The following is a 19063-nucleotide window of genomic DNA, read 5'->3' as shown; positions in this document are numbered from 1 at the left end:
AATGATTTGAGAAAACACAAGAGGGAAAGAATGGTGCTCAATCACTTACACAGTCGGGGACTGAATGCCTACTTGCAAGAAGCCAAGTTGCCACTCTTACCGTTCAGTCCAGTACAGTATGAGGTTATTTAATAGAAGCATTCTCTGTAACATGTCTGACAACCTAACATTATAATTTTCAGGCATTTTAGATTACCAGTATTGACTGGGTGAGTGATCAAGAAAAATTTTATGAATGCTTAACTATTTTTATGACCTTTATGATTTCTCTCCTATAATTTGATTTACAACATAACTACTTTGCTCGTCTTCTCAATAAACTACGTAATATAAACCCGATGCATTATCAATATCTTTTCTTTATTACAGTATTTGAAGGCCAATATTGTAAGCAAATGGGGGTGTGAATGTGAAGGTCAATGTCCTATATTTTGCTGGTTTTGATCACTCAATCCCCATAGCACAGTGGTAAAGCACTCACCCGGCACTTGGCGAGTGCTTTGGCTTGGGTTCGTATCCTGACCGGGGAGGATTGACTGGACGCCAATCTTTAACTATAGCCTCTGTTCACCCAGCAGTAAAATGGGTACCCGAGTGGAAAATGATTTGGGGGAGGGGGATCGTATTCCAGGGAAAATTAGGATTAAGGACCTACCTGAAACGCTATGCATGCTCATGGCTTTACAAGAATGTAAGAACTTGTATATATAAATAAAATACAAATAAATTAATCCTGCAACCCATGCCTGCATTCAGTATATTAACAATTTCATGCACTGTTATTCAATAGTAATGTTCTTTACTACCCTTAATGTACTTTTCTAAGTGTCTACCCTTGTCTCATTCTACATTTTAAGGACTGCATATCTGCATGAAAATACAAAATTATATACATTATTGCCTTAAATTTGGCAATTAAAATTATCTTATGATCATGTGTAAGGGTTGATATATTGTGTTTTCTTGAGTATACAGTAAATAGGAACTTCCTCGCATGGACCAATGGGCCTTATGTTATTACCTCTTATGTTTTGTCATTTAGAAAATTACAACATTCAAACTTTCATACTGAATACCTATTTTCTTTCCAAGTTATTAAAACACATTAAGAGTTCTTTGAATTTTTGGGCTTATTCATGTTAGTAGTCAACACTAAGGGTTCATCACGAAGAAAGTTCAATTAACAGTACTACTTAGAATGTACTGTATTTTCTCCAATACAATCTGCTCTCTCAAGATTTGCAGAAAACCTAATTAGGAATCAAAGTGGTCATTGGCTTTTTTAACACAAGAGCTGGTTACTATGCCTATTTAAATACCACACTAATAAACAGTTCTAAAATATCACTTTAAATTTTAAAATAAACAGCAAACTGAAATAGTCTCTGCCAAAACACAGGAAATTGTTATTGTTGATTTTGGGGCAATGACAAGCTATGGGTTGGATGAAAATAGATGCTAGAAACTTTTACTGCGTAAAATTTCAACTAGACAATTCTAGTAGTGTTCTGAAAAAATGAACCCTACCTAAAATGCTCATATTACATAACTTGCCTTTGCTCCATGCCACGATAGAGTTCACTTCGATAATGCTAGGATGGTGGGTATCCAGCATGACATCTATTTGGATGTAATATATAGCAAGGTAGTCATCAGAAGCGAGCGCTAAATACAGTCCCAGCACACTATACCTAATGTACTTCACGTGTAGCACTAGAGAAGCTGAAACAGCAGATGGAACCTTTACCTCTGTCTCCTTGTTGTTGCGAATACCACGAACCAGATCCGTCAAATTCTTGTCAAACATACGCTCTAGGTTCCCTTTTACCTTCCTGAGCGCCATTTTACATAGATTCTCAGGTCTGCTTCTAATGGGAATGCAGTACCGGTACGAGCGCAAGCACAAATCACTACATATTCAGCCCCCCAAGTCTTCAGGTCTGTCACCTCAACAAACAGATGTTTTCACTGATCGGCACAGGTAGTGGGGAAGGTCATGTGACCCGTGACGTCGCAGCTTCCCACAAGCCTCCGCTGCTCTGACACGTGACGCGCGATTTAACCTCAATGGCATATAAAAATAATAATAATAATAATTTATTTAGGAACAGTACATACATAGTTGCAGCGTTACAGTACAAACATTCTGTTAGATTTAAAGATAAAGGTAGTACGTACAATACCTAAAGCTACTAGTACGCATAGCGTTTCGGACAAAATATAATCTTTATTTTCAAAAATATGCAAACAAAATTAATATAGGTTATATACGCATATGCAATACGATCATACTAATACAGTGGATAGTTACAAATTATGTTTGTGTTGGAAAAAGTGTGGATATTATGCTTTTGTAGCTGGTTCTTTTTTACAGTGTATTGGTTATTGCGTACTACAGCATTGGTCATTTACGGTATATGAGCAGCTATCATTTTTCTGATTATTTCCATCTCGTTGGATGGTTAGTCATACATGGATGTGAGTCGAGTTTCGTAGTCTGCATGGCTAGCAATTCAATTTTGGCGCCGGAGGCGGCTAGTTTATTGCGCACCCCATACTCATCAAGTCAGCGGTAGCGCAAAAAGGATTACAGAGGGCACAAGACATCTTTATCAGACCTCAACGGAGATTATTACATTAACAATTACATCTATCTTTCACACCTTATAATTACAGCGTCAGCTAGTTACAGAGAATGTTCTATTTGAAGAGCTATATATTTCCATTAAATCATTATACATTAATGGTAGGTCTTATCGCTAATACATAAATTTGTAAGACTATGATTATTGTTTACTTAAGGATTAAATTCACACTTCACAAATGTGTGCAGTGTGATTGACAAATGTGTCAATCAATCATCGAGACAAATGTACGATTGCGAGTTACATGAAAGTAACTAAGCTATAAATAATTGTAAATCTTAATTAATACTAAATAATATTATTTAATAAATTAGTCCCAATTCAATGCAGAGTTTTCTTCCAAGCACAGAAACTTGCAAATATAAATACAAGATAATAGTTAGATCTATAAATAAATAGACAACTTTCAAATATTGCACCAAGTAATGGCGAGAGGAAAAAAACTAGACAGTATACATTACATTTGAAATTAATAATGGATGAATGGTAATAAATTGGTGTATGTTTGTATGTATACAAGACAAAGTCCATTTAATGGCAGAATTTAGCCATTTTGTGTAAAAACTTTTATATCTCATATTATTAATTATAACAGTAATCGAAAAAAATTATAGTTTGTATATACAAGAGATGAAACAGAGAGCCATGAGCTAGATCGATGTGCTGAGTCCATAAGGAGGCCGAGCTTCCAGAAATACCTTCCTGTGATTGGCTGTTGCGGGGAATACCAACACTTCTTTATGAATAAAATTTAAACTAAGAAATAGGTCCTTGTGCACAACAACAAGGGTGTTGTGAAAAAGAACAATAATTTCTGTTTTGCACCTGACAGAAATCTCCATCTAACTGAATAATTTACTCGAATAAGAGGGCAGAGCAGTGTATCATTATTTGTGTCATGGCAACCCCCAATAATGTCACAAGTTAGGTAGCCAACCCATTTTTATATAACATCTGTTATATCCTGCAATATTTAATTATCACTTTATTAACACTTTAAATAATTAACACTTCACTTTTTGGGTAAATTAAAGTTAAAGCACAATTCCATAAGCAGGACTGGTGGACTGAACAAAGATGATTTACTAAGTGGATGGCACCTATAGCTGATCCCTTCCTGTGATTGGCTGTTGTGTGAATGTCAACAAATAGTTTCTACCAATGATATGCCACCATTTTTTTTCTTATGCACCCCATACCCTATCTTGTGGGCGGAGCGTGGAACCTCCTACCCGAGCACAACAACCCGCCTTATGGGTTGTTGTTTGGCTATTTATAGTGCGATGGAAAAAAAACAGATGGCGTTAGTTGTATTTTGTAGGGTAATTTGTTATAAGTGTAATTTGATGTCAACAGATGGCGTAAGCTGTATCTTATGGCTACTGTTGACCTGCCAGTTGATAGTGTCAACATGTTATCATCCATACAGATTCGAGAACCGCCATTGAAACCTTGCAACAGGAACACCTATGTGATAACATCCATCTGATCACCAATGTCTTATCATTCATGCACACACTCAAACGACAAGGCCGACGGGTACTTATCAACTGGGTGCCAAGTCATGTGGGACTATTAGGTAATGACATTGCAGACGAAGCTGCAAAACTTGCTACTAAGAGGAGAAATGTAGACATTTACATACCACAGAGTCTATCCCAGATGAAGAAAGTGATTCGAAACAGAGCAATGCGAAAGATGTACAGTGACCACAACACAGCAGTTGCAACATCAGGATCTGCGGGTTGGTACAAGAATTCAACCAACTACGAACCACTTAGTTTGATGAAAGGGGGCAGTAGAACAACAGAAGTGCACTTACATCGCATCAGGCTTGGATACCCATGTGCATGGGAAATGGTCACTGCTTCACAAGCGGGGATTTTTCTGGCGGGAGAGAAAGAAACAATTGCGCAGCGCGTCCCGCGGCGTTGCGCGGGCAGTTTGGGGCCGTATAAATACGGGCGCACAATGGGGCTCTGCCTAAAAGACGAAATGTTGTCACAGATCCGATTCCTTGCCTTCACTGCCTAGTCTGGTCATAACGATTTCAATGCCATGCAGCTGGGTCTAGCCCTGGCACTTTACCTCATACTAAAAACCCTTCCTCTCACCCCCACTAATTCTTCCCCTATCCCCACTTCCACGCTCACCCATTAGGGTATCTTGACCTATATTTAATTCATTCATTCATGGCTCTGCCTCACTCCGCCCGCCCTCGCCGCTGCCCTTCTCCTTATCCATTAGGTCTTTTACGGCCTCTTGGCCGGGTACATTACGTGTTATGTGGTCTCTCACTTATTAGTTATTCTTTGTGTCCTGCCTGTTATATCCTAGTGTTATATAATTACTACACATTTGCACTCGGCCTTAATTCTAGTACCAGTTAACCTTTAGGTTTCTGCAGAATTAGTTTCCATGTCACTATAGGCTAAGGTCTCATACTTACTACGGGTGTACCTTAAGTTAAATCTAGGCCTCGGACTTGGAATTGTTACTGTTAATTCTTACTTTATATATTTACTTTATATATTTTGGTATAAACGTTATATATTTACTTTATATATTTACATGTTCAATATTAAGTTTAATATAATATCAACTTTGTTATAAGTCTATAATATAAACCGTGTTTAATATAGACTTTATATAATTACTTACTTTATATTTGAACTTTATATATTTACATGTTCTGCAGAATTTAATCCTCAATAAACTTTAACGCCCCATACTGCCAGTATCTTTCTCCCCCTGGTCAGAAAATAGGCTTACGGGTTCCGGAAGGTGAGAGGAAATGTCAACACTGGAGAATTGCCCGACAGACCACTGGAACATTATCTAACACAGTGCACAGTTACAAACCCGTTAAGATTTCACCTTCGATTCACCAGAGCAGAGGAAGCTGTTAAACACATATGGCAAAATCTTACTGAAGCGACCATACGGGTCATACATACTCATCCTCCGCCCAGGTAAAACAGACACAAGCATCACTTAGTGGGCCAGCCAGAGGCTTAGGGCCCGCGCAGGATTATCCCTGCTGAAAAGAAGAAAAAAAAAAAAAAAAGTTGAGTGTTCTTATCTGCCGACAGATGCCATCAGCTGTATTATTATTATTTTAATAATATTATTAACATTAATAATAATATATTATTAGTACTTTAAACACTGATCTATACGTCTGGTAGCTTATAATAAGGTTTTATACCATGCTGGTATTAGGTAACTAGAATCCTGCAATTACTTTTTTTATCTACTGTTGTGGATATGCAAGACAAATGTAAGGTTTTGAGGCTAAGTAACGAAGATAGTTACAAGATACGAGCTAGATGGTGTTGAGATTGCAAAAGGGATTATGATAAGAACTTAAGCCAAAAAATCAATGCATAAATGTACGCAAATATGAGACTGGGATTTATTTCTCGAAAAGTTAGCAATAAAATACGCTTTCTGGTTCTTTATTTTTAAAATTAAGACCAGGGATTCTGTCTAACGAAGCTGCAAGCTAAAACACCGTTATCCTATAATGTTCATCTGTAGCTTGACCCTAAATACTCGTTTATTAGACGAATTTATTGTTAGAGTTCATTAGGAATCAACTTTGTTGAAGGCAGAGTTTCCAACAAATACCTTCCTGTGATTGGCTGTTGCGGGGAATGCCAACGCTTATATGAATAAAATGCAAAATAAGAAATACATCCTTTTGCTCAATAACCTTGTTGTTGTACAAAAGAACAACAATTTCTGTTTTATACAAGACAGAAATTTCCATCTAACTGAATAATGTAGACCAATAAGAGGGCGGAGGCATTGTATCGCCGATATTATTTGTGTGAGGCAACCCCCACTGATGACGTCACAAGTTAGGTAGCCAGCCCATGTTTCTGTAACACTCGTTACATCCTGCAGTATTTAATTAGCAATATATTAATACTTTTAAATACTTAACATTTCACTTTTTAGGTAGATTAAAGTTGAAGCAGAATGTCATAAGCAAGGATGGTGTGCTGAATAAAGATGATTTATTAAATGGATGGAGCCTTTAGCTGATCCCTTCCTGTGATTGGCTGTTGTGTGAATGTCAACAAAGAATATCTACCAATGATATGCCATTTATTATGCACCCCATACCACTTGTGGGCGGAGCTTGGAACCTCCTACCCGAGCACAACAACCCGCCTTATGGGTTGCTGTTTGGCTATTTATAGTGCGTTAGAAAAAAAAGAGATGGCGCTAGTTGTATTTTGTAGGGTAATTTGTTATAAGTGTAATTTGATGTCAACAGATGGCGTAAGCTGTATCTTATGGCCACTGTTGACCTGCCAGTTGATAGTGTTCTCTTCTGCCGACAGATGGCATCAGCTGTGTTATTATTACTTCCGAATTCCCTTTAAACACTGATCTACAAATCCCTTGGCTTGTGATAAGGTTTAATACGATTTATGATAAGTATTAGGTAACTGGAGTTCCGCAATTACTTTTATTTATCAACTGTTCAGGATATCATCATATAACGTATGGTTAGGACGTACTGCTCTCGATTGATGAAGATTAAGCCACCCAAGAGGTGGCACGGGCATGAATAGCCCGTAAATACTGCTCTCGTAATATTATTCAGGGGGGTGGGGGAACTATCAAGTGAAAGCGCCAAGCCATTACGACTATATAGCACTCCGAAGGGATCAGGATACGAATTTGGGATGGAACGGGGGAAAGGAATGGTGCCCAACCTCTTGGGCGGTCGGGGATTGAACGCGGACCTGTAGGAAATGAGAGCGTCGCTCTACCGTCCAGCCCAAGTGGTTAAGCGTAATATCAAAACTACAATTTATGCATATAATAACAGCATTTCACACTAAAAATACTTGGATATATTGAAATTTGGTATTGAATTCCAATCTAGGAATCTCCTATAACTAAACTGTACTTTTTAATATTTTTTATGTACTTACTACTTATTATTAAATTATTAAGTGCTAACTATAATAATTAAATAAATTATTTTATTTAATATTTAAATTAAATGATAAAATAATAGGTAATAATAAATCATTGTGTAGGGGGACAGGCAGCCAGTGTATATATACCTGTTAGGCTTATACCAAGGTCCCACAAAGGTGCCACAAAGGTGCCAAATCAAAGACTGGGTGCTGCCGGGGCGGGCCCAAGGGCTGCTGGGGCCCTGGCCAGGCTGAACTTCCGCGCCCTTATAATCACCATTGTTTAAATAAATAAATAAATATGTTTATTCAGGAAAGGTACATACATACAAGTGATGTTACATTAATGGTTCGATATATATCTATACTAGCTCTATCTATATATAGATAGAGCTAGTCCATACAATGCCTAAAGCCACTATTACGCAATGCGTTTCGGGCAGGAAAAACATTAATATCTAGAACTTAATACTAATTGAGCATAAAGAATAAAATGTGTTGAGAACAAATACAAATAAAGATAAAAAAAAGGGGGGAACATGACTGAAAAAGCAGCACAAATACAATAGGTTGACAAACAGTGTTGATTAAAAAAAAAATAACAGACATGGGTTGACAATAGAGGGGTAAGGTAGGTTACAGGGAATTTATTAGGTAGTGTCTAGTTTTTATCTTAAACTGGTTGAGAGAGGTACAGTCTTTAACATGGTTGGGAAGATCATTCCACATTCTGGGTCCCTTGATTTGTAGAGCATTTCTAGTTTGACTAAGTCGTACTCTTGGAATATCAAAACTGTATTTATTTCTGGTGTGGCAGAAATAAATACATCCTTGGCATCACAGTTCAGCGTTTTATATATGTATAATATTTATTTATTTATTTATTTATTTATTTATTTATTTATTTATTTATTTATTTATTTATTTATTTATTTATTTATTTATTTATATACAAGAAGGTACATTCTCACAATACACAAGAGAGAATGTGCAGTGACTTAATATCTAACATATTCAGAGATTTGAGTAGGGGTACCGAGTGATGTCTGGGGCCAGAGTAGGATATTGTCCTAATAGCAGCTTTGTGTTGGGTAATTAGAGGACGTAAATGATTTTGGGTAGTAGAACCCCAAGCACAAATACCATAGTTGAGATATGGATAGTAATAATCTATCCATAATAATGGATAGTATATGATATGGATAGTATATGATATGGATAGTATATGATAGTATATGTAATGGATAGTATATGATAATGGATATCCATAATAATATATATTTAATAATCTTCACAGGGAGAAACAACTGTAAATATAGGAATAGTTTATTACAACATACACGGTAAAGAAAACAGCTCGGAAACTAAGGAAATAAAGCTTCCGAAAAAACATTAAAGTCCACTTCAAGTTCAATTATGTTTATTGAGACAATAAAAAAATACATCTCAAAGGGATAGAGTAGCTTAGGCTATTTCTACCCCCCCCCCCACTACTTTAAGTCCCTCAACGGGCGCACAAATTCAGTGAATACAAATACACAAATCACAATACAAGAATCCCATTTAACATAGCAGGTTAAAATAGGAAGCACAGCATATAAGTGTTACAAGGGAACAAGTGAGAAGGCGGTGGAGGACAAAACCGGAATTGCACACTGATTTTAATGCAGATATGTCGTGATTATCGTAATATAAAGATGTTAAGGCACGAAAACCTTTTTATTCGTTAAATTGTATAAGGCAATTAAAAGAACCTAACTCACAGCCCCTCTGTTCAAGTCCCTCAACATGCTAAACATATATCCACTCTACACATTCTCGTGTGCTATCTACATGTACAAAATCCTTGTTCCTAAATGCTAATCTTGATCTGAAACTTTTCCTTGATAGGTGTAATAGAACCCATGAGTATCACCCCAGAAATAAATATCTATTTGATATCCCCAGAGTCAGGCTAAATCTGTATAAACACTCCATGCAAATTAAAGGGGCCCAGTCTTTGGAACTCACTCCCTGATGAATTAAAAAATTGTCCAACCTCTGCCCTGCTCAAAAGTAAAACCAAAAAGTACCTAATTTCATCCTCATAGTTTCCTACTTTGTGCTTCAAACTCACACTATCTTGTACTTCCCCAATATTAGTAAAGACTAATTTAGTACTTAATCTTTACAGTGTAATCACCCCTTTCAATTTATATTGTTGATATAAACCTTACCACAATGTACTTTTTCACCTTACCGTATATGTTAGATTAAGGACCTGCCCGAAACGCTATGCGTGTTAGTGGCTTTGCAAGAATGTAAAAATATTACTAATGTAATATCACCAACCCATTGTAACTTGTAAATAAAATTAATTATTATTATTATTATTATTATTATTATTATTATTATTATTATTATTATTACATATTATTTTGAATTCATGTGCTAATTATATGATAATGTGTCATCTATTTATTCATATTCTTAACTTATTATCAACTTCTGTTGCCTCGATTTTGGTCATAATAGTGTCTTGGAAGACGAGAGACCAGCAGCGAACACAAGCCAGCGCATATGTATATACAAAAGGATTCGTATATACAGTATATATTCTTTTAAACTTTATATAGATTTATATTCTTTTAAACTAAAGAAATTTACATTTAATTTGGAAATATATATTTGTCTGTATCTCAGTTAAATGCATTAATTAAAAAATGGCAACAGTTGCCAAAATCACAGAATACGAAATGTAAACCCAGGTAAGGGGGGTGAGTTGTGACCGGACCAGGGTCGTGTGCGGTCGCAGTGTTGGCGCTCTTGGCGTCCGCTGCTTGGTGGGAGGTGGAGTATTGCCCCACACTCTTCGTTTTTGCACGTGGTGATACAGGATATTGTGAATTTGTTCTCGATTGTTGACAGTGCCTTTGAGTGTCGAGGAAATGGCTGAGGCGGTATGCCTAAGTGGTAGTGAGGAGGACAGACAAGATGATAACAGACCGTTTGAAGTAGTAATGAACAGAAATAAACGGCGAAATATTAATTAAGAGACAGCGAGACAGTGAGAGTGAAGATAAAATAACAAAGAGACCAAAAAATGAGACCGAAATTTCATACAATGTACCTGTTAACATTTTTTCAATTTTGCTAGAAATTACCTACTTAATGTTATCTGTTAGATTAAGGACTTGCCCGAAACGATATGCGTGCTAGTGGCTTTAAAAGAATGTAAAAACATCAATGCTATGTACTCTTATAAACCCAATGTGCCTTCTTGTATATAAATAAATAAATAAATAAAATCAACATTGCCACTCTTCTGGTCAAAAAATGAGAGTGTCCAGCAGCTGGACACCCTCATAAATAATGTCAAGTAGTATAACAGCCCGCGATAGCAGCCTGAAGATTTAAATGCAACCTCAGCACACAGTACACATTCACTCCAAAGAACAAATCTACTACATACGGGCTATTCATGGCCGTGCCACCTCTTGGATGGCTAGCTTAATCTTCATAAATCAATCGGTGGATATAAATAGGAGCTGGCTCTTATCAATAGGCCTTCTGCAGTTACCTTAATTTTTTTTTTATACAAGAGTTCTTACATTCTTGTACAACCACTAGCATAATACATAGCGTTTCGGGCAAGTTCTTAATCCTGTGTTCCCCGGAATACGACCCGCTAAATCGAAGGTCCGACCAATTGCCATGATTACTTTTTTAAGCTGGATTTTAAATCTAGTTTAGTTTAGCTCATTTATTATGCACCCCATACCCATCCTGCGGGCGGTAGTGGAAAGAGTTACAGAGGTAAATAATGGGCTCAGGGACTGGACCCCACATTTCATATTGCTAAGCAAGTTACAATCGTGATGAGCTAGTTACAAAATTCAATGCACATCGTCACATCAACAATGGGCTCGAGACCGACCACAAGTATCTAAGTATCTAAGCAACAGAAAACAGCGAGTAACTGTGAGGGGGGAGACATCAAAATTCAAATTCAATTGTTTATTCAGGTAAAGTACATACATACAAAATGTGATACAAACATTGATGGATTTATTGATAAAGCTAGTACATACAATGCCTAAATTTAAGCCACTATTACGCAAAGCGTTTCGGGCAGTGGCGAGAGTGTCACCAGGGGGGTTCCACAGGGTTCAGTACTTGGACCCATCCTGTTTTTAATACAAGTATATGTAAACGACCTCCCAGAGGGTATAGACTCAGTCCTCTCAATGTTTGCTGATGATGCAAAAATTATGAGAAGAATCAAGACAGTGACTATACAGGACGACCTGGACAAACTGGTGGAATGGTCTAGAAAAGGGCTACTAAAGTTCAATTCAGGAAAGTGTAAACTAATGAAATTAGGCGAAGGGAGCAGAAGGAACACAATGTACCATCTAGGAGGTGATATCCTGCAAGAGTCAAATAGAGAGAAAGATCTGAGAGCTGATATCACACCGAACCTGTCTCCAGTCCCACATAAAAAGGATATCATCAGCGGCATATGCTAGATTGGCCAACACAAGAACTGCCTTTAGAAACTTGTGTAAGGAATCGTTCAGGACCTTGTATACCACTTATATGGAGTAGTAGGTATCAAGTCTCAAGAGACTATGGAGTTGCGCTCTGATGTCGGCCTGGTCTGGAGTGGCCTCACCAGGGCGCAAAGCCAGGGTAGGTTGATTCGGGGGAGAAGCTGTTACCCAGGCAGCAGGTCCCCCCTCTCCACGGCGCTGAAAGTCTCCAATGGAAAGGCATACGCCAATACGATTGGTTCCAGCGCCGTCGCAGGAACTGTGAGTTCCGGGGATGACCTTGAAGTTGGTGAAGAAGGGCACAAGGACCTCCAACCCCGGAGACCGCCATGGTCGGGGTCGGAGAAGAACCACCCCATCAAGGGCTATGAACGACCCCAGCCTCATGAAGGAGAGCCTGGGCCGCACGACCCTCGGGAGGTGGACGTCCCGGTCCCGCACCTAGGGTTCCAGACAATGATCGTCACAGCCCCCTCTCACCCGAGGCCAGCCCCCCCCCCCCAAGACCAAGGAGAAAGAAGAGTGATAATTACTAAATACAATAACTATGAGTGTAATGGAATAATTATAAATTATTTAAATACAATAATTATGAGTATATGGAGTCCATACCTAGTTAAACACAAGACAAAGTTCGAGAAGATTCAGAGGTATGTCACCAGACTAGTCCCGGAACTGAGAGATATGAGCTACGAGGAAAGGCTAAGGGAGCTGAACCTCACATCCCTGGAAAACAGAAGAGTAAGAGGGAGACATGATAACCACCTAAAAACCTCTTAGGGAAATTGACAGGGTGGATAAAGACAAACTTTTTAGCACGGGTAGAACACGAACAAGGGGACACAGGTGGAAACTTAGTACCCAAATGATCCACAGACACCTTAGAAGGAATTTTTCAGTGTCAGAGTAGTTAACAAATAATGCATTAAGTAGTGAAGTGGTGGAGACAGACTCCATACAGTTTCAAATGTAGATTTGATACATCAGTTGATTGACAGTTGAGAGGCGGGACCAAAGAGCCAGAGCTCAATCCCCGCAAACACAACTAAGAGAGTACAAGTACTCAAAGTTTTTTTTTGGCATTTAAGGCTTCGGCGGGTATGCAGTTCCATGGGTTATAGTCCCTATAGGGATTATCAATATAAATTAATAGGTTGAAAAATACTATATAAAATAGATTAATGTATGAAAAAAATATGCTAAAACTAATTTAATTGTATATATATTTAAAGCCATAAAGGTTGTAACTAGTAGTAATACATGATACATATGAGAGTTGTGTTGGCAATGGTGAGCAGCACAGGTAGTGGGTCATCACAACACTGCTGCACTCCGAGCTGGTGTGACGGCCTAGGACATAATAAATAAATAGTTGGCTAAAGCACTGTTGGTGAGTGTACTTATAAGTTTAATGGTTATTAGGACCTTCATATTTACCGAATAGATGAGTGTAAGACTATGGTATTTTATAAATGAAGAAAGGTCGCATGTTCCGGGCTAGTTTTATTAACCCTTTGCTGTGGTAGCGTGCTCAGTCTACACACTGTGTTGCCACAAATTTGACTTCATGAATCTGAAACTGAAGGAAGAATTAAAAATAAACTCGCGAAGAAAGTGGGGGGGGGGGGGTGATTTGCGAGTTTCGTGAAAGATAGTTTCCAAGCGGATTTTTTTTTTTTATGTACGCGTCATTGACAAAATGTGTCAAGACGGGAGACCGAAGGTCAGTTGGTCATGAAGAGCACACAAGAAGAATAGGATGCTGCAGATGTATGTATAGGATGTATATACATCTTATATATCTATATAGTATGTATATACTGTTGGGCAATGCGTGGCAGCTCCTATTTTTGAGCTTGACTGGAGTTTTATGTTTTGGCACACTCTTTGACACATTGACATTTATTGACATATTGACATTTGACACACTAACGATCTCGTGTCTAATTATGTTGAATGATTATTCAACAGGAATTATGAGTTTGACAGCACTCTTCAAACCAGTATTTTCCCAGACTATTTATATAAATTATATACAAAAAATGGCTTGTAATGTTTTAAATTGCCAATAACACTAAACCAGAAGGCAAAAACATCAATAGAGCTAGAGACTACAAGCTGACTTAATACAACAATTCACTGTATTGGAGACAGGTAGCCAGAATGTATGTATGTATACATGTTAGGTATTACTGTACTACTGGGATAATTTTTAAACACCTTAGTGAATATGTAATGAATGGTAGATAAATTTTAATACTGGGTACTGATAAATATAAAGTATTAAATATTGGAAACGAGAATGAAAGTTACTGGATGAACAATACAAAATTTATGAAAGTTAATAAATAAGAGAGACCTGACTGTAACAGCAGTGTGCTGAGGGTGTACAAGCTAACAATGGTAGGTTTCATTAAAAGGGTCCCAATAGTACAGTCAGGTTTGTTCTCGAATTATTAGAAGATCTTTAGGAGAAAAGAGGTCAATTTGCAATGTTTATAAAGCTGATAACAAGAAATACCCGAGATAAAATAACCAGAATGGGGAAACTTTTCGACTCGTGTCGAGGCCGTGGCTGTCACAAGCGATATCGCGAGAACAGTGAGCTTCCAGCATTCACTGGAAGCTCACTGTTCTCTATTAATAACAATTCCAGTTCTCTGGATATCAGGATTACAGAAAGGACACTTGACCATAATTCCATAAATGATGATGCACCTGACTGCTGCAGGTGCATCGGCAGTCAGGAATAGAGGTGACATGGTCAGGTTAAGAAGGATAAGAGGATTGGACCTAGGGTAGCAGCCTCATTAGATGTTAAGATGAAAGTCTCATCCTAACTACACACACAAACCTTGACAAAGCACTCAGGAGAGTGTGATAGACTTGGTGTAATTTCTTTACATAAATTTCACAAATACACAAGTGTGGGTTTTTACACAATTCATGTTTTATTGTGAGATATTCCTGGTGTCTGAAACAGACATGCCTCCTTCAATCAGCTATGGCCAAAACATATCTACAGTAATTGCTTATTACATTTCACTACGTATTTGGTTTCTCAAATACATTCTCTTGTAATAGATGATGGTTGATTGTAAACAAATATAATGGATGAATAGACATACTATTGCAGTCTCGCCTGATGGGAGCATCTGTCAGCCATATAATTATGTACTGTACTATTTCAGGTTACCTGCAACTTTGTAGCAATATGGGGCGGAAATCACGAAGACTTCGGAGAATAGAAAAACCTAATGACATACTCACTGTAAATGATGAAATGATGGCATTGGATATGAGTAGTACTGTCAAACCAAAGAGTGCTAAACAAAGTTCCAAGCTGAAAAAAAAATTGAAAAAGCAATTGAAAAAGCAGTTGAAACAAGAGCAATTGGAACGACACCATGAGAAAGGAAGAGAGAAAACAAAGGCAAGTGTTACATGGCACACAGTGCAAGTGGAAGGAGGAGTAACAGTGGAAAAAAATTTTCTTTTCTCAAGCATTAGTAATTTTTTGGAAGTGGAATTTCAACCACTTGGCTTTCATAAAATGGAATCCAAAAGTTGTTTTTATTTAGAGGCAAATGAACCAGCTGCAACTGCTATTCAAGGCCTTAGTAATCGGGTGCAAGGACCAGATGGTAGTCGTTTGAAAATTACATCATCAAAGTGTGAAGTTCCAGATTTGGTGCTTAACTTGGATCAACTGCAGGTGCTACGTGAGGTCATGTCTCGCCGCTTTAACGCAGCAGTCTGTTTGTTGGATCTAACTGACCTACATCATGACCCTGTACTTATGGAAAAGGATATTCTTGCACCTCTCTGTTCTACAGTTACCATGAAGCAGGTGTTACGACTAATTAAGGAAAATGTTCCGCAGTTAAAAGCTCTAAATCTTAGCAAGAACAACCTTCGAGTAAGTAATTTTAAATTATTCCAAATTATAAAGGTTGACTCCTCACAGCTAACAGCCTTAAATTTAGAACATAATAGAATTGGTGATATACAGGTTTTAAAACACATAAAAATGTTCCCTTTGACTGAACTGAGTTTACAACATAATCCACTTGTAAATGCATATAAAGAAAATCCATTAAAATATATAATGACGGTGAAAAAGGAACTTAAAGCCTTAAAAATGTTGGACACTGTGGATATTGATACATATCTTAGTGAAAATACGAGTTCAGAACATGATAAGGATCTTTGTCTGAATATTCCAAAGCCTGACACAAGTGAAAGCACTTCCAGCAGTAGCTCATGTGTGATGTCTGAGCAAATGGTTCAGAGTTTTTTGGAACAATTTTATGCTCTTATAGATACTCAGCAACGTAACAACCTGGTTGCAGCGTATACGCCAGATGCTGTTTTACAAGTTAAATCTAGTTTAGAGGCAATTGCCAGCCAAGTGTTTGTCGGTCACAGTGAGATAAGTGAGGCTTTGAATACTCTCCCAGGTACCCAGCATCAGCACAACACATTTTCCTTAAATATTCAATTTCCAAATGTCAATATTGCTCAGGCTGTTGTAGGAGGTATGTGCCAAATAGCTGGTGTTGATACATCTGTGACCTTCTCTAGGTCAATGACAATTGTACCTTTTAATACTGGGCTATGTTGCTCACAAGACAATTTAGAACTAAGATGAAAGATGTAATAAATATATACTTTGTGTGTGTGTGTGTGTGTGTGTGTGTGTATACTCACCTATTTGTGCCTGCAGGATCGAGTATTGACTCTTGGATCCCGCCTTTTGAGCCATTGGCTGTTTACAGCAAATACTCCGGTCCTATTTCCCTATGATATCTAGTTTTAAAATTATAAATAGAGTTTGCTTCTACAACCTACATCATAACCCTGTATACATGACCCCCAACACACAGATTGATTGATTTGAGAAAATTCATGTTAGAATCATTCATCTTACCCTTGCATGCATGCATCACGGTTGAGAGGTGGGACCAAAGAGCCAAAGCTCAACCCCCCGCAAGCACAACTAGGTGAGTACATACATACATATATACACACACACACATACATAGTGTATAATGTATACATTAACACAAAAACTGTTATTTGTAAATTTTTAACATTCTTGATATGATATTGACTGAGATGATTAACTTTTGGAGGGTGTTGAACATATGTCATGTTTTTCACTGTTGGATATACAGTCCAGTATTCAACTTTTTTGTGGCTTTGAAAATATCCTCCATTTTAGAAGTTTTATGTAGGTGACATTAAGATGTTGGCTGTGGCACAGCTATTGTAAGACTTCATCTCCCAACTCAGTACCTTATCTTTGACACTTGAGGGTCATCTTTTTGGGTTTTTATTAGCACACACTTGATTTGATATGTGATTGTAAGTACAGTACTGCAATGCCATAGATGTATGGAGATTAAATCCTGCTAAAGGATAAAAGCTGTTTTATCAATAACATCTTTGAAGGCTTTGCTAAAAGTGACATGTACATTCCATATTGCTAAAACATGCTGCTGTATATTTAGTATATTTTAATGGAATGACTGCAATGTGATACTAAGGCAGTCATCAGGCAGTGGCATTGTTGCCTATTATAAAATGTTGCCTATCATCTAATCAAGTGGTGATGTGTGTCCAATAAATGTTAAGTCTGTATTATTAGCTTTCTTTACACAAGATATAATAATGGTTGGAGCGCACATGATTATTTGTTTAGGATATTATGTTGGCATTTTCTTGGAGATTATTTGACTTTTTGTCACATTCTTGAACAATAGGTTTTACTCTTCGAAGAATGTAAACATTGTACATAAGTAGGTTTGATTACTTTCTTGAGAACATGTTAATGAATAAAGTGCTTATGATTATACAGTATAACCATCTTCATTTTCATATTTTATGGTGTATTAAATTATTGCATTGTAATATAGGAGTCTACTTTGACTTAAGTGTCATACTTATGAATGAGAGGGAACATGACCATCAAATTAATTTTATTTGATTATCTACCATAATGTGATTTTTTTATTAATTGAAATTTATAATTACTGTAGTGTTCAGTACTGTGTAATGAAAGGTGAGTTGGTTAACATTCTATACTGAGGTTTGAATACGAGATAAATTAATGGCCTGGTTAATATATACAAGATTAATGGTCTGGTTAATATGAACTGTGTTTTTATCACTGGTCTGGTTACTGTGCATTGTTTCATCACTGGTCTGGTTACTGTGCATTGTTTCATCACTGGTCTGGTTAATTTCCACTGAATTTCATCATTGGTCTGGTTAATGTATGGTGTTTCATCACTGTTACACATAAATTTCACTCAGGCCTTTCCCATATTCTTCCCATATCGAGTCTGGAGTACTTATAAACATCCGTAACTTCTTTATCAATTTAGTTCCATAGCTGATCTCTCTGCATCTGTCTATGGTGCTTTGCTTCCTCACATATCATAGGAATCTCTCCAGATTTGTCAACCACAATGTTTAAGACATTCAAAGGAAGAGTGGATGTATTTCTTACAAGATTTCCCCATGGACACTGCCCTGTCAGGGAATAGGGAGCTTCTTTGCTCTGCTACCTTGAAGGGCATTTGTTTGTGACTACTGATGTTATTCTAACCAAAAGAGTAAGAGTCAGATCAATTGTCCCCCTATTTTATGTTTGGATATAAATGAAAATATTCATAGTAGTGATGCTTTGAAATCTCGGCCCTCTTCCCATGACTGTTGCTTAGGATTACCCTTTTGTCAGTAACCCCTTCAAAATACTAAAACAACCTGAAATAACACCTGAACACCGTTTCAGTTACATGTCTCTGAAAACTAGCCTCTGATCTCATTTGAATCTCATGGTTCCACTGCTACATCTATGGTGGTGTTGTATGTCTTAATAGACATAAGAGTTGTGACAATACACAAGAAACAATTCCCAATAAAGTCGATAATTATGAAA

The 19063-nt window shown here is 37.3% G+C and overlaps 2 protein-coding genes across 4 annotated transcripts in view; one reads left to right on the top strand and one right to left on the bottom strand.

Annotated features, from left to right (window-relative positions):
• g (adaptor-related protein complex 3, delta 1 subunit-like garnet) overlaps positions 1-1986 on the bottom strand; it is a 72362-nt gene extending 70376 nt beyond the window's left edge. The window contains exon 1 of one of the 2 annotated variants that reach the window (XM_045754131.2): positions 1748-1986. In XM_045754131.2, coding sequence (XP_045610087.1) covers positions 1748-1843 — 96 coding nt within the window. In that variant the 5' untranslated portion in view covers positions 1844-1986. The remainder of the gene's footprint in view (positions 1-1747) is intronic. The other variant, XM_045754132.2, reaches the window with a different exon arrangement.
• An 11412-nt stretch (positions 1987-13398) lies between these two features.
• On the top strand, positions 13399-17972 carry LOC123765503 (nuclear RNA export factor 1). 2 transcript variants are annotated; one of them, XM_045754130.2, is made up of 2 exons: positions 13399-13507; positions 15309-17972. In XM_045754130.2, the coding sequence occupies exon 2, from the start codon at positions 15332-15334 to the stop codon at positions 16766-16768; it is 1437 nt and encodes a 478-aa protein (XP_045610086.1). In that variant the 5' UTR covers positions 13399-13507; positions 15309-15331; the 3' UTR covers positions 16769-17972. The 2 variants fall into 2 exon arrangements, with proteins under 2 accessions (XP_045610086.1, XP_069190021.1); XM_069333920.1 differs by lacking the exon at positions 13399-13507 and adding an exon at positions 13768-13887.
• The last annotated feature ends 1091 nt before the right edge of the window (positions 17973-19063 follow it).

The sequence above is a fragment of the Procambarus clarkii genome, chromosome 30 (assembly GCF_040958095.1).
Source record: "Procambarus clarkii isolate CNS0578487 chromosome 30, FALCON_Pclarkii_2.0, whole genome shotgun sequence".
Taxonomy (NCBI): Eukaryota; Metazoa; Arthropoda; class Malacostraca; order Decapoda; family Cambaridae; genus Procambarus; species Procambarus clarkii.
The sequence above is the reverse complement of the archived record's forward strand: the minus strand, read 5'-3'. Positions and strand labels throughout refer to the sequence as shown.